At 41.4% G+C, this 21,527-nt stretch overlaps 1 protein-coding gene across 2 annotated transcripts in view; it reads right to left on the bottom strand.

Moving 5' to 3' along the window:
- LOC136008662 (chloride channel protein D-like) overlaps positions 1 to 16,755 on the bottom strand; it is a 79,406-nt gene extending 62,651 nt beyond the window's left edge. The window contains exons 1-7 of one of the 2 annotated variants that reach the window (XM_065668236.1): positions 16,394 to 16,755; positions 15,366 to 15,495; positions 12,630 to 12,710; positions 11,470 to 11,645; positions 9,313 to 9,405; positions 6,490 to 6,733; positions 2,978 to 3,172 (exon numbers count right to left, since the gene is read on the bottom strand). In XM_065668236.1, the coding sequence (XP_065524308.1) occupies positions 2,978 to 3,172; positions 6,490 to 6,733; positions 9,313 to 9,405; positions 11,470 to 11,645; positions 12,630 to 12,710; positions 15,366 to 15,495; positions 16,394 to 16,644 (1,170 nt within the window). In that variant the 5' untranslated portion in view covers positions 16,645 to 16,755. The remainder of the gene's footprint in view (positions 1 to 2,977; positions 3,173 to 6,489; positions 6,734 to 9,312; positions 9,406 to 11,469; positions 11,646 to 12,629; positions 12,711 to 15,365; positions 15,496 to 16,393) is intronic. The other variant, XM_065668237.1, reaches the window with a different exon arrangement.
- Positions 16,756 to 21,527: the final 4,772 nt, after the last annotated feature.

Genomic DNA, 21,527 nt, shown 5'->3' with positions numbered 1-21,527 from the left:
GTGATTTCCTCACAGAGAAAGGTGATGAATTGAAGAGAAGCAAACGCAGGCCAAGGGGCAGGAGGGCACTTAGGAAGACGGCTTCACCTAATCTATGGGCTGAAGATTAGATATTCAATTCCAGTCAAAGGAATGGTACTCCGGGTTATGTTGTGGGTGTGGAAGATACAGTGATGGGTTCTTTCCAAGTTTAAATGCAGACTGGTTCATACAAGATTATTTTTGGTTAAAGTCACGGTGACACGGTCTCTTTCAGTTGCCTGATTATGTGAGTTTATATAACAAATAAAATAAAAACCACAGAGAACTGTATGGGTTTCTGTCAGATCAAACAGTTTCTTTCCTGCCGCCTTTTTGCCAAGTTGTAATAAAATAAGGACTATGACCTGAGCAGGATCTTCCAGAGCTAATAAAAAGGAAAAACAGTCTGAATACGAGTTCATGCTACAAAGCTAATGCAGAAACACAGGTTGTTTTTTTTTTTTTAAATTACAGGATTAGGGCAAAAATATATCAACATAAAAGTTCCTGTAAGCACCACAGCCCTATAAAACACATGCTGCTCTCCTAGTTTCAGGTATGATCTGGCAAGGTGCTAACCGCTGCATGAACTTGTGGAGTCAGTAAGGCACCACTCCTAAACAACATAAAATAACTCTAAGGAGGCATTTTCTTTATGTCTGACACTAAATCCTTGCTAGCTGTTCTTAAATTTAATCCTACACATCTCCTAACATACTGGGGCTTGCTGACTGATGTTGTGGCTTGTTTGGGGAAGGGGGGGGGGTGTTCTGAAAAGTCATAAGGAACTGTTTGGGGTTTATGTGTTTAAGTAGTTTTTGTAATGTACTAAAAGAAAGACAAGCCTTTCCCAATAGCAGGGGAAGCAGCTATCAAACACAGTGCACAGGGTCCAAATTGCACATGGGGCTCTACTCCTCATCCTGCTGGTCTGAAGACTGGATTTTTGTTAGGATGTCTCATTGCAGTGCTCATCAGCACAAAGCCCTGAATCCATTGAAAGACCTTGAAGCAAACTTTAAGCACAACAAAAGAAGGCTGGGCAGCAGCAAGACACTCCCTAGATCTAAGAAAACCCGTTTTCTTTACCTAAGCTTACCCACTCCTTCAAACGTGGCAGCAAAAAGCTTCAAGTGAGCCTCCTCATGGTGTCTCCCCCCCCAGCGAGCTGCTGAACAGACACGGCTGCGAGCTGAAAAGCCAACATCCTGCCGCTAAGAGGAGCCCAAATCCAGTTGTCATCGATGGCATGGACCTGCTCCAGCATAACCCCGTCAACGTGGATCGCTCCTCCTGCCCATTTTTCTCCACCCGGAGGTCAGATTTCACCTCTGATGTGCCAGCAAAGAGCCCAACAAGCAGATTGCTGCCCCAAGCAGTGAGCAAGAGTAGGCAGAGGAGGAGCTGGACTGCCACAGCATATATATAGCTTTCAAGGACCAAATGAAATGCACTCCTGATCCTATGGAGAGGAAAATAGTTCAACCTATGGGAAACGTACACATATCTGGAGCAATTTGTGGAGAGTTTGCAGAAACTTGACCATGTCCCTCAACCTATGGCTATTCACACTTTCAGCTCCAAAAGTTTCCCTTGTCATATTTAAAATACTAATTGTTTTCCACCTAGTATCATTCAGGTCGCTGATGCAAACCGTGACTGCTTTTTCCTGAAGCTTATGTATTTCTGATGGCTCAGAGGAGAGGATGCTGAAGGCGCGTCTGGGCTGATGGGCAGTGAGCATCTATATGGCCACCCACTGGTCTACAACTGAGCAACCCTCTCTCCAGGAGGGAGGGAAGAGAAAGCAAACAATAGTATACATAAAAAACATATATGGCATACATAAAACATACTGGCAAGTCTCCCTAAAAGAGGGCAGAAGAATTGGCATGCACCAATTTCCCTAAAGAAAGGTCATCTCAATACTTAAAAGGTCTGTAGGAACCCAGAAACACTTCTTCAAAAATGGTGGGGAAAAAAGGAAAATTATGATAAGCAGGTACTCACCAGAGAAACTTGCAGGGAAACCAAAATTTGCAGTAGAAAAGCTTTCAAGGTTTATTTTTCCACATTTAGCAACATACTTAAGTTATAACCAAAGCATAATATGGAAAATTGTGAAAACCTGCAAAGTACAGGAGCCTTGTGCCTATACCCTTCATTCCAACGGCATGACTCTTCCCAAAGTCATACAATACCAAATGGAAACTCCAAAGCCATTATGCCTTATCATATCAGGACATCTGAGGCTCCAGGCTGACCTTCATCAGTAACAGGGATAACTGACTCCAGATACATAGTTAGCTCCAAAAAGTTTTCTGTACCTATCCTTAACTTTTAAACCCTATATAACACTTATTCTTCATGCATCTATCCTTCTTAAAACAAAGATATCCTGTGTGGTCTTCAGGCAAAAATGCATATAGTTATGGTAATGGTTTCCTAATTGTTCTTTCCAATGTAACTGCTGAAACAGTGCCCAGGTACAGAGGTGTCTGCCTGGTTCTGCTACATGAGCAAGCTGTGTGGGGTAGTAAGAGGATCAATCACTAGCAAGGATCAGTGAAAATGGAGAAAAATGGATGAAATCTACCTGTGACAGCCCTCCATAGGCTGCAAATAAATGAAAAAGCACACCAACATAACTGCTACATGTCACTAAGCTGATGTAGTATCACCAGAGTAGAGCAGCAGTAGGAGAGCAACTCTACAGGTAAAATACTTCAAGCATTAAAACACAAAACATCAAACCAAAACTTATCTTCCCATTCTTTTATACCACCAACATTGAATACCTATATGTACTTTGGAAATTCCTACATTTGCTGTAATCTGTTGCACATTATCAAGTACCAGCAGGTCAGCTTCACTTTTCTATCCAGTCAATTTATGACCTGCCTTCATTAGCCACTGTAAATGTGATATAATCAAGAGAAACACAGTTTTTACTTACAAGGATGAGCACAGTTTCCAAGAGCTTGCTTGTTTTTCTAAGGGATAATTTTGGAATCGAATTAAAGAACTGCATACGTAATTTATTAATCTTTATATTCAGGGAAACAAAGAGAGCTCCCAGAAGACCACCAAGCACTCCAAGGAGGATGGTCGGAATGAAGGCCAAGACATTCAAATCCAGCAAGTTCTTAACCTGAGTCAAAGAAAGGAGAAAAAATGCTCTGAGCATCCTGCCAGACATGAAATATCGCACCCTCTCTTACAAAACCTGATACCACAAAGTAATTTCCATACAGGAAATAAATCTTTCCTTGTGGTTTAGGCAGCTCAACTAATTAATTTAAAGCTGACCTCATGATGGTGAATTCTTCTCGCACACCTCACAGAAGTGGAACCAGCAGGTAGACACTAGTGTTGGCACACATAGAGAAACATTTATGATGCACTGTGTTACCACTAGCACTCAGCTCTTCAGGTTGCATCCAAATAACTTGACATAATGGCCTTAATTAACACTGAAAAGAACTGCTGAACCAGAGCTTTGGTCACTGTTTGTTTAAGTGTCAACCTTCATCCATGTGCATTTAGATCATTTATAAGCAAATTTAATTAAGTAAAACTGTGAAAATTGATGCTGATCTGGAAAAACTCACAGCAACAAATCACAAATGCAGAATATAATCTGGCAGCTGGAATAGTAATTGAATTTTCTGCTTGATTCCTCAACAGGCAGCAAGGATGAAAGCAATATCATGTTTTAATTTTATCTTCCAGCCAACATGAAAGGGTCAACAGATTGGTGGCAGTCTATTAAAAGCTGTGAGGATATTATTTCCTTAGCTCAGGATTAAGAATTACACATCTTTTTGACAAGACTCTGGACGGAGTAAGAGATCACAGAATGCTCAAAAAGCTACCTGGCTAGAACATGTAAAGGGTTGCCTGCAAAAAACCTGGTATAATTTGGGGCATAGTGGATAGGAGAAATGGTTAGCCTCCCTTACGTTGTTAGAGCAAGTGCACAGGCCCTCTTACTGTTCACACTCTTTTTTTCTTCCTCCTCATCTTCTTGTTAACCCTAAATTTATTCTTGTTCTTGCCACAACTAGCCTAGACTTTAACAAATCCACCAGGTGGCTGTACTGAACACTCATGGTATTTCCTGAGATGAGGAACGCCAGGGTCAAAACCCAGCCAGGCTTGAAGAGTTGGTCCATAGGGTGTTGCAGACTGAGAAACCAGGTCCAGAAGAGGAAGAGTCCTAGAAGCCGTTCCCAGGCACAAAAAGCCCAACACCTGCAGGGTACACTCACAGGAAGTAGGGAGAGAATTAAGGTGTATCGTGCCTTACAGTTAGGACTACAACCATCACATATGTAGGTACTCTATGTACTAAACAAAACTTTAATAATGCTATCTTTACCAACAGCTGCAACAAAATCCGTCTTTTTTCCAAAGGTTTTAGAGAGATCCAATGTTCAAGAAGTTGAAATTCAGAGAGAAGTAGCTTAATTTGAAGTAGTAAAATTCTGTTTTATTTATGGCAAGATTCAAATACCTTGCATTATATTCTACTTAATTCCAATCCATTAAAACTAAAAAGGGATATACATGGGTTTATTGTTTTTTCTCCCTAACTCCACTTTTCCTAAGGGAAAGATATACCGCGATGTTTGTTTTAAATTGCACGTTGCACTGCATGTGTGTGTCAATGGAGGTAAAGTCGAATGAGGGCTTCACATGGTGGAAACGAAAGGTGGCACAGTGTACTGTTTGGCTTTGTGGTAGTATCAACCACAGAGTTTGGCCAGTCATCAAGAAAAATCTGTTACCTACAGAGCAAGTTTCACCTTTACAGTTAATCCAATGGTCTATGTAAAAATAAAGTGAACCTTCCTGAAAACCTCATGCTCTGGAGTATCATAAATTCCCCTTGTAACATTACGCCAGGTAGAATGAAACTAAAGAAAACAAATAGTTTTGTTAAGAAACATAACCCACAAGCTTTCAACTCAAGAGTTTATCCACTGTAAACTGTATCGGTTAACACCACAAAACATCAAAGCAAAATTTCCCCCGAGAAAAACATTCAATGAAATGGAAATGTTTCTAGTTATCTGTACCACATTGAGAGCCAAAACTACTGAACCCTGCCAGAAGCCATGTTGATAATACTTTTAGCTAGTTTTTCCCTCTAATGACACTAAGAGAAGATAGAAAGAAACAGAATCCACTGCTGTTTTCAGAAAACATCCTGAAAGGAGTGTTAAAAGAGCAATGCTTATTGTAATACAACAATCGACATGAATCCACTCTCCCCTGTGCATGCAGCTGTGCATTACACAATACTTTGGCTTCAGCAATGAATCTGGCTTCAGAAGGCCTGACCTCTTCCTTGCCCATGCAGTCTCACCTTTCTGCCACAAAATTTTATCTTCTTGGTTGTGTCACTGCAGCTGTTTGGGGGACTGCACTATCAGTTGGTCCACAAAAAGGATTTGTGGACAAAAAGCAATGTCTTCTCCACCTGCCCCAGCCAAACTCGTAGTAAGGCAAATATACCCCAAATACTTTTGCACAGCGTATGCAAAATCATTATATCAGCATGCACACAAAAAAAAGTTATCTGTTTTCCCAACCAAGGTATGCCTACACATGAAAAATTCCATAATCTCTAGTTTCTGCATTGCTAGAGAGATACACGCCAGAAGGAATGTAGAGATCAGTGACAGTGATCAGGGAATTACCTTAGGAAAAATTTACTTAGTAGCAAAAAGCAGAACGGAATTCAGAAGATCTGGGGTTTATTTCTAGCTCTTTAATTGATCTCCAAGTCAAATATCAAGAAGGATATTTAGGCAAGAAGTGAACATCATGATACTTGCAAATCAGTAGTGAATCATCTTGCAATAAAAATGAGTGAAAGACATGATCATAAGAGCAAGTACTTTTAGGTGGACACCTGATAAAAACCCAAAGATCAAGGTTGTGTTGTGCTGGAAGGAATAAAGGTAGCTGAGGTTGAAGGTCACCTCTGTTGTGCAACCAGGAACAAACAGTGATTATACATTTTTGAATGTTTAATCTGTAAGCACCAAGGAACAGGGGCACAGCACGGCAATGCCTGCAGCAACACAGAGTTCAAGCCAGCTACAGAAGGAGAGGACACCCTATTTAAAAGCTCTTCGTCTTCTTCTTTACTTTGAAGTATCCCTCTCCTACCCAGCACCAATACAGAAAGTTAACTTTATAACTTATATGATTAGCTAATAAGCAAATAGTAGATGTTATGTCTACTTGTTATTTATGACAAAACAACTTCATGTTGTATCTAGGTGACTACCACATGTAAAGTGTGAGGGCTTCCATATTCACTGATTTGGCAATTGTATAAATACCATCCCTTCTCCTCCTCAGTCCCCTTTCCCTGCTACTCTCCCAGCTATAATGAGGAGAGAAACATGCCTAAAACCCTGCATCTACTTCCTCCCACATCCACACAGTACATACCCAAAATAGAATTCTTTTCTCTGCTTCAAAAAATCCAAAGTGACCTCTGTAAACGAACCCATAGAGAGAAGAGGACAGTAAATCTGTGGTGAAGGTAGCCATCAAGCAGCAGAAGAAGGTTTGCCAGGCCAGCCTGATGTCCCAGAACGAAGACACTTCTTCAAATGTGAACAAGAGCCCACCAATGGGGGCACGAAATACCGAAGCTATGCCTGCTCCTGCACCAGCTGTAACGAAACTGCGCCTGCAACAGGTAGAAGAATCAAAATGTAGGTAATGGGGGAGGGGGGGAAACGGTAACTAAAAACCTCCATAAGCATCACTTCCTATTAAAGCTGGGTTTATGGGACTGAATTTAAAGACATGCTGGTTTATTTGGGGGTTATTATAGTGCCTTGCATCTCTAGGTCTTGAGTTCAGGCCTGTCCATCCTGACCTCTGGCCTTGACAAAACTCTCCATCCTGTAACATCACGTGGGGACCACCGCTCCACGCCAGCAAGCAGCTGATCCAGCAATGACCAGCCTAATGCCAGGCAGACATGACACTTCATACCCTGGAAGCAGTGCAGTCATGAGTGAAATACTGCAGGGGGAAAAAGGCAATGAAGTTTGGGATCCACTAGAGAATGAGAGTACTGCCTTGGAGCCTGTAGGCTCAACTTGTTGCATCAGTCTGCAAATGTCTGAGAAATCCACAGGGAACATATATGCCTTTTCTTCATCCCTATAAAAGCCAACATACACCTCAAAGGGCAACAGAATTCTGTTGCTGTAAGCTGCACCAGTTGCTCAAATGGCAGAGATCTGCACTGTGAGACAGTTCTAGTAAAGAGGGGGAAAAAAAGGAAAAAAGTAAAGAAAGGCATAAATGGACAGTCTTCCTTTATGCATTTATTATTAGTCCTTTTCTCACACATAACATAATTCCGTTTCTAAAGCACCCATTTTATTATATGAAAACAACATCTTGCATCAGACAAATGTTACACTTGTTTCTTTTTAAGGAAGGCCACAGTATGCAAAGCAGAAGGGAGGATATGGGAAGAGGAAATAAATTATGCTGGAATTCTGCCTTAAAAAATTAGTTTCAAGTCCAGTCTGCTGGACTGGGGCACACGAGGGTGATGCTGACATATATAATGCACTAATCACCAGCGCTCGCCAGCTTATAAAACTTACATCCTCTGGATATGCTACCTGAGACCTCAGAGATAATTTGCAGAAATGCTGAGTAGTAGCTGAAGTCAACGAGTGTACAAAATATGAGTATTTTTAATATTAAGGAATGCCAAGTTCAAAGATGGGTGGCAGTGAGAATGGACAGAAAATAAAAGATTAGAGAGTTTATGTGTCAAAGCCCTTAACAAAACCCCCTATACAAGGCAGCTTTATGTCTGACATTTCCCAACTCACAAATGCTGAGCTAGACACTCTTGTGGATGGATTTTTGCTTACACATTGTACCTTCACAGGGAACTGTGTACCAGTTGCATCTGCAGCAGGGAATTCAAAAGGTGCTGCACACCACAGTAAAAGCTGGGCAAGCTCTGCTTGGACATCTCCAACTTCTTGCTCTAGCCAGTTGTACATGTCCCACCAGTAGTATCAACAATGAAACTGGACCCCTCCTATGCCACTCTATTACAGTGATGGGGGGATGCCTTAAGATCCTTCAACATCCCAACAGTTGCTGAGTTACTGCTCTGCCTGCGACTGTACTTGAAGAAGGTACATCTCCTGAGCCTACCTAACTCCAAAAGATACTGGGGAGCAGGAGTCTTTCATCCTGGTCTTTGTAGAGAAGTGAGGTCTTGCTCAGACTGAAATTTATCTCTGCTACTCCCCAACAACTCTCCCTTGTGAAGGGTACTTCCACACAACCTATCTCTCCCATGATGGTTCCTGACTGCAAGCTGACACTTCTTTCTAATTATACTATAGCTGGATCCTGCAGAGAAAAACAAGAGTTCTTGCTGCTTCACTTACCACAATCACTGATTTCTTCCTGACTTACATTTTGCTTAACCAGCATGCCTCAGATTTATTTAAATGACTGATCTTAAAAGACTAAAGGCAAAAGAGAGCCCATATCTTCCCTTCGGTGCTTTTTTATTTTCTTTCAAGCTACAAATAGCTCACAGTGGCTGTTCATTTGAATTCTCTGTATTTATTCAGGAAATTAACACATGGGAGTCATTACTTTTTCCTTGTTTTGGAAAAACAAAAGGTACTGTATAGGGTTTTGTATGTCAACATGACAAGAGATACCATCCAGAAGACATAAACTGGTTTTTAATTTCTTTTTCCTGGAAACTTAATGTCATTAATTTCAGTAGAACTGTTCACAAGAGGGAGCTTACCACAGTTATCTCACAGACACGCATGAGCAGAGAAGTGCCAGATTTACAAAGTGTCACAAACAAGTTGTGCAATCCCTATTGTCTCTTTTTTTCCAGGGCCAGCAACATTAATTGGAGGACAAAGCTCATGTGTAAAAATGCTTCATTTTTCTCCCTCCTTATACAACCCAGAAGGCAATGGGAACAGGTCTTCGGTATTAATGTCTTATTCTACAGGCATTCAATAAAACAACCTGTAAACTTTCTTTTAATTAAAGAACTTTAAAGCTGTTTAATTAAACAACTTTCTTTTAATTAGAGTGGGTGGCTTTATCCCCATTCCAAAGTGACAAACAGCAGGAAGGCTGAAAGACTGCTGGAGCAGCATCTTCGTTCCCCTTCCAGATGCAATGGGCTCACCAGCAGCTTTCTGGACACCCACAGGATCCCCTCAGAGCCCCACAACTCTGACCATCACTTACTTATCAGCTGAATTCCGAAATCTGGTGAAGACCGGGAGGCGCACGCCAAGGGTGTCTGACTGCAGCTGGCTCAGGCCACAACCCAGGAGAGCACTAAAAGTGATGTTGTATTATTGAGAGCACTCTTCAGTAAATTATTTATAAGTCAGCCATAGTTAAAGAGAGGGGAGGACAGAGCCTTAGCCAGCATGCGACAGCAAAGCTAGATTGACTTCAACAGATTTAAACATGGAAAATGTTGAACACAGCTTTTAAATATGCAAAGTCCTGTTGACATAAAGAAGGAGGCTACTAAAGACTTTCAGATTCTTGACTCGGAGACTTAAATGTCTCTTTTGCAAGGATGTGTTGTGATGATAGGCCATGAAACGCCTTCTAAAAACTGCATGTTAACATCTGCCCAAGTGTGCTGACATATCAGGCTATATAGCCCATCATTTCAAGCATGTGTTCCCAGGTTAATGACCATGGCAGCCAGAACAGCCCAACTTCTAACAGAGGATGTGTAATTATTTAAATTATTACAGTGTGTTCCCAGGCAGCACTTCAAACTACATTTAAATGGGGGGAAAAAATCATCCAAACCCTTAGTGAGATGAAAAATCTATTCATTGTATAATCTTGGAAGACTTTTCTACAAGACTTAAATTAGGAGCCTTAACGAATCTCAGAGGGTTTTAGCAACTTCCGTGTGTTTATGTTTAACAAAAATGGTGGAGGGTTCCAGCTAAATTAAATTAAACTAGCTCTTAATTCCCACGTTTTGAAAAGGCATCACGTTAATACCGTGCTGACTTTCTTCATGGAAATACGATTCAATCCTTTGGCTCTCACATCACTGTTACCAACACAGCACAAAGGGAGAAAAGAAAATATCACAGCTGTAGTCTCTGAGCTCCTGGAGACAAATGTCTGAAAGCAAAGAAAACAAAAGAAACCTAAAGGGAGAGCTAAACCTTGGCAATCGTTGTCTAGAAGGTTCGTGGCTGCCTCTAACCATGCACTCCCATGGTTAGAGTCATCCCCTAGGGTGCTGCACCTCTGTGTAAATAAATAAATAAATAGATAGATAAAGATAAACCCACAGAGTAAAAGAAAACGTGAAAGGGTGCTGGGGAGGAGGCTCAGTTTGGTCAGGGTGGTGAAGAGGGAGAGAACAAAACTCAAGGATACGTACTTTCCAAACACAAGAAGGGTCAGAAACAAAGCAGCAAACCAGCCAAAGGATCACTATCGTATTAGCTGAGACCAGTCTTACCATCTCTACTCAAGTTACGGTGTAGTAACGGCAATAAAGTAGGATTCTCCTCTAAATGGTGGAAAAAGGAAATGATATCACTTAACAAAATAGAAAAGCCCAAAATCTGGCCTGCAGTTACAAAATTTGGCTGTACTGCAACACAGTAAATTTTAAGAACAGCTCTGACCTATAAAGTGGGGGCAGGCAACCCTCCTCTCCTTCTCACATGGCCCCAAGACCACTGTAGGACGATGAGGATTCTCTGTATATAGCAAGGGGGTATAAAAACATTATCCTTCCATAAAATCAAGTTTTCCCTACCAGAAACAAAGTATTCCACTACTGCACGAACAAGCAGCTCTAACCTGACTTGCAATCCACCATCTGCAGAGTTTGCAAAGCAGCACCTGGTTTCTGTGATCACCCTTACCTGGCACCATGTTTGTAACCTGGAAACATGGACCCCAAGGATCCGGCTGTCCGTCACCATGTGCCTTGTACCACCATGTACAACACGTCTGCAAGTGGATGCAGCATTGCTGCCCCTTTTTGTGCACAGCCACTTGAGACTGGCTATATTTCTATACAGACTTTGCACAGGTAAAAGCAGGTAGGAGAGGCAAAGCAGCCCCAAAGCAACAACTGCAGGGCAAGTTGCATTTCACAAACAAGTTGTCCAGCTAACTGCTTGCTGAGCCTCACAGTGAATTGTACTAGGGAACCAAGCCAGTACTTCAAACATGCAGCACAAAAATGTTTTTCTTCAGGAATAGTTGTGCTAATGCAAAGGAGGGGATAGCACAGGCAAAAAGAGCTCCCAATGCAGGGGTTTTCTAAAGCAGCACTGCCACTAATACAGACATTCCAAGCCCACACTCTCAGTCTGATAGCTTTAACTTTTGCCTGCTATTTCTTACCCCAAATGGATCATGGGACCTTCTGGTCCACAGAAGAGCCCAGAGGCTACAGCCAGCACGCATGAGACAAATGTCCCTAAAAAGGTCTTAATGTTAAAAAGATGTTGAATAGAAGTGCCATTCAAATATCCAATGATTTCTGGCAAGCCAGATGGTGAACCTGCTGGGCAAAAGAACTGCAAAGGGAAAAAAAAAAGAAGAGAAATAGAGTCAATAATCATTAGACTTTGATGTGTTAGATGCATCTTACGGACACAGTTTTTAAGTCCAGCCATCACCTTGCTCTGTTCAGGAGCAAACATTCTCAGAAGTAACAGATGACATAGATACACATATAACTTCTGGCTACACACAAGAATTCAAGCTGTTGCTTGAATGTTGCTGCATGGGTTACAGTATGCATACTGGGGGTAATGAGAGAAGAAAATGACTGAGGGGGACCCCTGCCCCATCCCCCAGCTGCACTGCCATCCCCCCAGTACCTGAAGCCCACCAGCCTCTTGCCTTTGCACAGGCTGTCTGTGGGGCAGATCATACATGTGAATTTGCATGGTCAGTTTTGACCTAAAATGGTTTAAAACTGCTTAGTTATTAGCTGTAATAAGCTCCCTCTTCCAACTATTGCTCGATTTTGGGGTAAGTTCAGTAAAACACTCACTTTTTCTCTCACCTATGTTGTTAATTGCCTGTCTATAATTAAATTGAGCACAGCAGGATAGTAAATGACAGAAAGGATCAATGGTTTAGCACTGCTGCCTCGTAAAAGTACTGATATGAGCCACAAGTGATACCCACATAGCACAGCTAAATGATCAATCTAAAACCAGCAGTAACTTTTATGTGGACTGATAGTCTTTGGCTTAGGCCCCTTCCAAACACCGAGTTTTCACAAGTTACACCAGCTGCCACTTGTATTTATTTTATAAATACCACATGCTAAGTGTAAATTGCACAGCCACCACCATTGATTTTACCCCAGACACTTGTATACAAGTTATGGGTGGTGGAATCCAACTTTAGGCTGGAGGCCAAGAAAGACCTCTCCAATTGGGTTGTATAATGTGTGTGTGTGTGTGTAATAAAATACTGAATTAACCAGAGGAAGAGATTTGGTTTATCACAGCTTTATAGGCTTGTTGCACAGGAGATGTAATACTTACCAGCACTGAGCCTGAAGAGAAAACCACCATGGCCAGCCCAGACGCAAGCACACACAGCCAGGTCATGTGGATGTTGCCATCCTGTCCGGTTCACAAACACATTACTACATCAGCACCCACAGACCAGGTCCTGCTTTTCAATGATCTTTTGGCCCACAGATTTCTGCAGGCAGAAGGTGTACCATAGGGAAAAACCAAAACAAGCAGTGCAGGCTCTTTAGGAGGACAGGGGGTGAGCAGCAGTAAGGTCAATGATGACTCCCAGAGTCAAGTAATGCATTTTTTCCAGGAGTTGTCGCCTATCTCCAAAACCACTACAAAGGACATGTTCTTACTCATCAAGGCCCTTTTCACATCAGAAGCAGAGTTAAAAGACCATATGAATATGCACAAGAAAACACTAAATGAAAAACAAAACACAAGAACACACTAAAACTTCAGGAGACATTTTGCCTGCACCAGTGATCACCTTGATGAATTTGCAGCCATTTTTAGTACACAGAATATAGGTGAGCAAGCTCTTTCCTGCTTCATTTTAACCCAAAGGACATCTCTCAGACCAGGCCTTCTCACATTTGAAAAATACATTTCAGCCTCTCGTTTTGGGGTTGGTTTGTGCTTGGGCTGAATGCAGCCATGCTGTCTCCAGAACTTCTCAGCTCCCACACCCTTTGCCACCTTCTGCAGTGCTCAGCTGTGACTCATTGTGTGTGCAGGTCAAACACATCTCTCTTGCATTTGAGGTCAGGGCATTGCAGCGGGCCACCACAGCCTTCCTGGCAGCATGTCAAGTCAAGACTTTTGTAAGTGCATTATGCAGTGAGGCCAGGCAGCAAAGCAAAGTGCATGAGAATGAGTTTTGCTCATCTGCAGCTGAAGGAGGTATTTAGATGGGAAGGCCTTCCAAGGCAGGAATTACATGTTTGTACTGATGTCAGAGCCTGTGAGCTTACCTCCTGTTCCGCTGGATTAGTTTAATACAACGGACAAATTTTATAATACAACAGGACCAACAGAGTGTGTAATGGCTGTTGTGATATCCTGGAGTCAAACTGTGGTTCCTTTCTAGATATTCTTTATTTGTACTTTGGGGTGTGTATATATACTCATATGCATGTATATACATACAGATCATATATACAAGTATGCATGTATATTCAACCACTGTTTATCTATTTTATAAACATATGCATATTTCACATATAAGAAACCTCAGTGAAGTAATATTCTGAGAGCATTACATATGTTTTCCTCGTGGAAAACCTAAACTTGTTCACTTCTTGGATATTCCCTCTAATACATTCAGCTTCCATCTGTTCCACAGAATTAAATATTCTGTTACACTTCTGTGAGGTGATTGAGATCTGTCCTTCAGCAGCTGGCAGCATTTATTCCATTATCTTGATTTCACAGCATAGCAGAAGACACATCCATGTCTCCCTTGTACTAGAAAGCCCAGAACTGGACTGCATACTCCAGATGTGGCCTCACCAGTGCTGAACACAGGGGAAGGATCACCTCCCTCAACCTGTTGGCAACGCTTCTCTTAAGACAGCCCAGGAAGCTGCTGGCACCAGTCATCTGGTCTATCAAGCTCCAAATTCCTTCCAGCTTTGCTGTTCTCTGCGAGTTTACCGAGGGTGCACTCTGTCCCATCATTACATCCACATCATTACTGAAGTTATCCAACAGAGTCTGACCCCAGTATTGACCCCTGGGGTATACCTGTGGTGACCAACCTCCAGCTGGACTTTGTGCCACTGATCTTAAAGCTTTGAGCCCAGTACTTCTGCCAGTTTAAAATCCATCTCACTGTCCACTTCTGAAACCCATACCTCATCAGTTTGTCTATGAGGATGTTAGAGGAGACAGTGATGAAAGCTTTGCTAAAGTTGAAATAAAGAACACCCACTGCTTCAGCCATCTCATTGTAGATTATTAGCCACTGTAAATACATGCTGACTACTCCCAATCACTTTTTTGTCTTTCATACAGTTAGAAATGGTTTCCAGGATTATTGGCTCTATCACCTCCTATTAGCCTGTCAGGATGCCCAACCTTCCCTGGTCAGGATTCAGCTGGAACAAAAGCTCAAAACCCCATTCTCACAAGCTCCTCTTCAATATTCATACTATCTACCATAGATGTCACAAACCAGATGTAACTTTCACCACCTGCTTCTCTCTAGAGGTGAGAAAAGCAAGCAGTCAGGGTCAGAGATACCGTAACATTTACACTGGTTTTAGCCATTCGGTTATTTTTACTAAAACCATCCCAATTATCAGAGATCATGATACCTACCAAGGACAAATTAATAATTCCATAATAAACCACTACAGCATTAGCAAAAGATAGCTACCCCAGAAATAGAAAGAACTAACATATCTGACATCGGGTCCACATTCCCTAAGTACCCTAAAAGAAACTTAACCCTTTCCCTTGGACATCAACAATACCTAAAGCAGCACATGCCCTTTAGGTACAAGACGGAAGAGGAAGACCACAATATTTTAAAGACTGCCTTCATCAATCTCATGATATGAACACCATCAGATATTATACTATACTGTAAGCTAAGCTGTAGCAAAGGACAGCAAAGCATGCCTGCACAAAGCATCACAGGATATCTGATTTCCACTCACACCAAGACAGGTAGCACCTCTAGTCAATTCAAACTTTACAGGATTTTCTAATAAACAAACATGGAAGAGAGCTCCCTGACTTTCTCTTGCTCACCTGCAGGTATTTTTCCACCAGGTCCCATTTCAGTTTGATGAGAGAGTCAATTATTTGATGGACCAAAAACCCCAGCATCCCAACTGCTGTTCCAATTAGGCCCATCACCAGCCATCGATCCCACTCTTTTCTAGAAATAGGAAAACACAGTTGTCTCTCAGCCTATAGCACAGGACTATTTGCCATGCTTCCTTTCACAAACACGCACGTTCTATTTTTAGGGCACTCTGACTATTAACTGTGACTGCATGAGCAAGAGGCTGGTTTTGCCAACATCTCTTTAGAAAAGTGCACTCAACAAAAGTCTACCTTCAGGTGAAAGCCATTTCTATTTGGGTAATAAACGTGGTTGAATTTGGGGGGTTTGGGTTTGGATTTGTTTTTTTAATCTATGTGTCGAAGTGCAACCTGCTTTCAGAGGCTGGATTGTTTGATGCCATCTCAAAATTCAGTTATGTGACTCAGTTAAGCATTCAGTAGAGCACTCATAGCTGGTTTCTAAGTAATTCTTGTTTTCTTCTACTGCAGCTAAGGCACTGAGCACCTCTCATACAAATGTGCAAGTCTTCACCTCTAGTTCCTGTCTTTCTAAAATCTGTAATAATTATGTGCCAACAATAATTCCTGAGTTATTTCCAGTGTCATCTAGGACTAGAGCACCCCTCTTCTGAGATTTAAACACATTTCCTGCAGATTACACTAAGAGGCAGTGAATTTCAAGAGAAGTCTCATGAAGAGAACATTCCCCCAAACAAGGTCTCTTAAGCTGCACACATTGAGTAGTTAATAAATTTCTTTTTGCACATTCAATCATTTGTCAAGAGCAAGGGCATATGTACTTTCAAAAAATGTTTGTAACCAAAGTACCTTGCTGCCTGCTCACTTTCTACATTCTATTGAAGTATTTTCCTATGTACAGAAACAATAAATAACGTTTTCTTAATTCCTTCTGGTAGCAGGCATCTCGCTGGATTGTCCAAATAACCCACAGCCTAAAGGTAATTTAACAGCATTTAAGCTAAGTTTACCTGTACGTTTTCTCTTGCAGCCACTTCTTATAAACTTTACTGTGTGAAGGCAAATAATCCAAACTCTCGTGGTCTATTATATGTTCTCTCGCCTGCTCCTCACAGTGATAATATGCTGAACCGCTTCTGCTGATGCTGCATTGCCTCCTAAGATCCTGAGAATTAATCAAATCAGGCCCATGGTCTTCTGCCAATAACATCGCCTCTTCAGCATTTCTCATGCTTGTCCTATGGGAAAAAAGTGATGACATTACGGTGACCCCCAAGAACCTTTGGGGTGCCAACAAGAACAACCTGAGCCCAAGAACAGTTTCCTTGAGGCTAAAAGAGAGAGGAGTCAAAAAAAACCCATGAGGACGGAGCAGCTGTGGCACGGAGATTGGCTGGTTTGTGTTTGGCCTTGGTTTGTGGTGGCTGCATGGACCCAGGACAGTCAAAGCAACAAAAACTTGTCTTAGCCAGAGCTGCCCGGTGAAGAAGTCACTCCAAGAACAGACCAACTATTGCAGCAAGATTATCGCACCAGCTCCCTGCTGACTGTTCAGAGGACAGGGATGTTTAAGCCATATGGGCTTTGTCTGCTTTGAAGTGATGATCACTTAGAATCATAGAATAGTTAAACTTGCTGTGCTTTGGGCTGTCTGAAGACCTTGATCCACTAATCTGATCACACAATTTAATTAAATAAAACAAAATCTAGGTTGTGGGGACATTCAGTTAAGCGCTGAATTCTCAGTATTATACAGGCACCTTAAAAAAGCGTATTCTCTAACACAGTTTGCGTGCCATATATTCTTAGATAAAAAACATTTGCTAGCCTACTAACCTCAGTACAGCCTGGATACTTTACCCAAGGTAGTTTGCAAGTTGGCAGTCCAGTCAAAGCAGAAAGAGACTTGATGCTTGTCAGCTATTTACTGTAAAGAGAAATCAGTTACATGCTGTTTCCTGCCTCCAAGGTGCATTGGTTTTGGTTACCAAAGACAGAGGAGAGGAAGATTCCACTGCTTTCCACTTACCAGCATGTGGACCAATTTGGAAAGGTCTCATCTCAAATAATAAGAAAACATAAATAGTTCCTGGTTAACAGTGAGTACTAAATGGCAAGAGAGGAAAAACAATTATCTTTACAGAAGCCACATGCAAATGATGCGAAACCAAGCCTTTTGGACCTATGGCTTTGCACTGCTGAAAGTTTCCTTGTGGACCACTACTCACACTTCTCAAAGGTAATTAAACACATTGTCAAGGCAATGGTGCCCGGGGCAGTGGGCCACCTTCAGATCAGCATATAGCAACAGCCTAAATCCAATTTCTTATACCATGACTGTTTTTGTCCAGCTCAATCTGGCACTTCATTCCAGAGATTTCAAAAGTTCTATGCAAATTCCAGACCTGGTAACTCCCTATCTGAGGGGAAAAAAAAAAATAAAAGAAGAAAAAAAAAAAGGAATTAAAGAGGAGAAATAGAAATAAAAAACTTCAGAAAATAATTGTTGCTAGAAACTGTGTGGATGGCTACAAGCAACAGTAAATGCATTAGAAAAGTTAATGTTACTTTCCTTACTGATGTAGGGAAATAAATTTATCTTTGCCATCAATATATCCACAGAGAAGTTATTTCACTGTAAACACGTGTGATCAATTAAATCACTCCAGTCAAGGGTGAATTGAGGACTGACCAGGTTCTGACTCTGATTTTGACTCTTCTTGTCTAAAAAGCAGTAAGTGCTTTATCACTTAAAACTTAACAGGAACTATTTATGTTTTCTCATTATTTGAGATGAGACCTTTCCAGATTGGTCCACATGCCGGTAAGTGCAAATCACTTAAACACAATAGCTCAGACCTTAACGCTGGGTTTAAGCACAAAAAATGTTTCAAGATTAGGCTTTTAATTTGTGCTTGTACAAAAGCTGGGTTTAAGCAGTCCTATTCCAAGTTCAAATGAGCAAAGGAGAGCAGAGCCCAAACAAGAAAAGCTGATTAGAGCTCATGTCTGGGAATCTACTGCTGCTTTGTGCAAGGGTGCTCAGCCTGGCTATTGCAAGGGCTCCATTTGGCTCATTTCTATACTTCTTGAACATGGGAATTTGTACGATGCCCATTTCTACTTGTGTTAGATCAAAGAGGTAGAGGTGAATAGATCTGGGTATTATAGAGATTGCAGCACAAACAGAAATACAAAATCCACTGAACAATACAAAAATGGTAAAAAAAAAAAAAAAAAAAACAAACAAAGAAACTAAAGCTACCTTTCTAGGGGAAAGGGATGAGGCTAAGTAACACTGCTCATAGACAACACAGGCATACCTCATTCCACATCACGATGCTTTGTTATGCAAACAGGAAGGCTGTTTTTCCTCAAACAGGAATACCATTGCCATCCATCAGAGCATACCTGAGCGTTTGCCTTTGCTGTCCCTAAATGACCGAAGACCAAAGCCAACAACTCCTCTTCCATCAGACATGAATCCAGAACAGTCTCTGCAGCAGCAGCTCAGCTGCGCTGCAAGCAGCTCAGCCGCACAGGCACCAACTCGTGCATTCGAATTTAAAGTAACAAAATGAGTAAGAGCGGGTTTTCAGTCTCTGGCCCCTAATTATTGTTATTCCACAGATTCCACTACAGTTAACTTACACCACAAGTATGCTTGCTTATCTGAAGTACATGTCATGAACCTCTAAGAAGCAGTGTGCAAACAGCCAGGTTTCAACAGCTTGGAGGCAAAAAGTTGAAAGATATTTGAGATCACGGGGGGCACAGCTGCTTCCCAGAGATGCAGGAGTTGGACGAGTTTAGCCAAGACAGACAAGGCCTTACAAAGTATGTACACACACAGGATGTCATCCACCCTTTCACAATGAAACCTGAAGACAGTTTCCCTCCTTAACGGAAAAAGTTATTTCCAGCATACTTAGACAAAGGTGGCACATGCAGATTGGGGCTGTAAAAGCACTCGGTACCAGCAATTCCTCTGCTAGAAATACATATTGCCTAATTACCTTATCAGAATTTGACCCAAACCTATGCATTTTGGCTGTCATTGTTAAATATGTTCCCACACACACACCTCACCTGCCAGTGCTGAACATGAGTTTTCATTTTCAATCTAGGAAGCATTTTGGAGGATGAATTATCACTACTGTAAAGCCTGTGTAAGGATTGTCCTTCTTTCTGCAGTGAGTTTCATCTCCAAACATCATACAAGGATATCTCTGTTTATCCGAGAGCTTCCATAACTCAATTTGGACATTGATAAAGACAACCAGAGGCAATGATCAAAGAATGCCCTGTTCCCAGGTTTTCCACTTATTTCTGACTTTGACACCTGCTTCTGCAAGGCTTTCAAACTTACTTATAACTGTTCTTACCTTGGGGGGATCACAGCCTAATTGGGAACTGCTGCTTTGGAGACAAGGAGAGAAAACGGGAGCCTATATTCAGTGTTCATCAGCAGAGAAAGCTAGTAGCTACACACTGCTCTGAGTAAATCCTTTAGGATTCAAGAGATGAAGTGCATTTTACTCAGCTGGGGGAGACTTACAAAATACCAATGTGGGGGAAAGCATGCGTTCAAGCTGCCAAGACCCTGTCTGGGAGCCACAGACCTGCTTGATCCATTTCCAAGCAGCTTCCATGCAAACTACGGGACTCCTTGCATCTGGGTCAGCAGACACTGGGACAGTGCTCTCCTCCACGGTAAGCATAAGCAAGCTGAGCTAGGCTGCCTCCAGTTAGTAACTGGAAATTAAAAAGATCAGCAAAGGACTGGACCACTACTTGGCGATCTGGATTACAGGTGAAGTGTGGTGAACAGAAGAAATGCACCTACCAGGATTGTCAGTAGCTAGCCATTTCAACACGAAGTTTTGAGCTACAGAATCTAATTCCTCTCCCATATAACTGGGGAGAGTGAGCAATGCAATTCTGTTTGCTTAAATGTTTTTTAAGTATGACAGTATTGGCATGCACGCACATGCATGTGTTCTGTATCCTTTAGAAGACCTGGGTGGAATAATCACTACTAATACTGTGAAAATACAGAACAAGTATTGCTAACTTAGAAGCCACAGCAAATAAGAACCACTCACCAAACAGCATTAGCGATACAGCATGAATTTAATACCAAAACTTTTTGCCACTTCTATTTGAATAGTACAGACATAAATCAGTTTCCAGCTATTACACATAAAAACACCTATAACACAATTCTAATTCTTGCTACGGTCCTACTAAACCACTCCTATGTGGGCACAAATTGTCACCTGTATACCTAGGTGGCTATACAGTGTAGTTTCAGCTGCATATTAGCAGGCTTGTAAAATCCAAGCAAATACTTATTTGGCACCTCCATTTTATGTACGCAGAGAACAACGTATTTTTTAATAGTATCAGGAGTTGTATATACTTAAATTACATTAATTCCTTCCCTCTCCACTGCCCCCTTGTTTTCAGCTACAGGCTTGTTAGTGCTGCATCTGAGATTCGTGCACCTGTCAAGTAAGGTAGCATCCTATTTTTGTTGGCTTCTGTTTTAATGCTAATTATCATACAGATAGTAAGGAATCATAAAATCACAAAAATAGAGTAAAGCATTAGAGATTGAGAGTTAAAAGCTGTTACACTGAATAACACGACAATTCCAAACAAATCTGAAGGTAAAAGTAAAGAGTATTTTAAATGCAAGGAAAAACAGTTACTCCTCTAAGGAACATGAGCAATTCAGGATATTTTTTAACTGAGCAGAGCAGGAGAAGGAAGAGCTTCCAAGGACAGCATCCCACTCTGAAGATCGCAAGCATTATACCAACTGAGGCAACACTCAAAAGATTTTAAATAATGAGTGTTTCATACGCAAACTGAGTAACAGTTCAAGGAAGCAAATAATTATTATAGTGATTGAAAAGCGATATAAAAATTGCTAACTCATGGCCGTAAGTTTTCATTTCACATTATTTCAGTATTTCAAAGTTACACCAATTCAAAGTTACAGTGGAAGTATAGTACTAACGCAGCAAAATTTTGCTATAAATGCAGTGACTTGTACATTTGATGGTGACTGCAAGGACATAGATGCTTGAAACATTTTCTGATAAGGCTGTAACAAATCTAACAGATCATTAGAGGTTA

Source organism: Lathamus discolor, chromosome 2, assembly GCF_037157495.1.
Source record: "Lathamus discolor isolate bLatDis1 chromosome 2, bLatDis1.hap1, whole genome shotgun sequence".
Lineage (NCBI taxonomy): Eukaryota > Metazoa > Chordata > Aves > Psittaciformes > Psittacidae > Lathamus > Lathamus discolor.
Note: the sequence above shows the minus strand (reverse complement) of the source record. Positions and strands in the feature narration are given on the sequence as shown.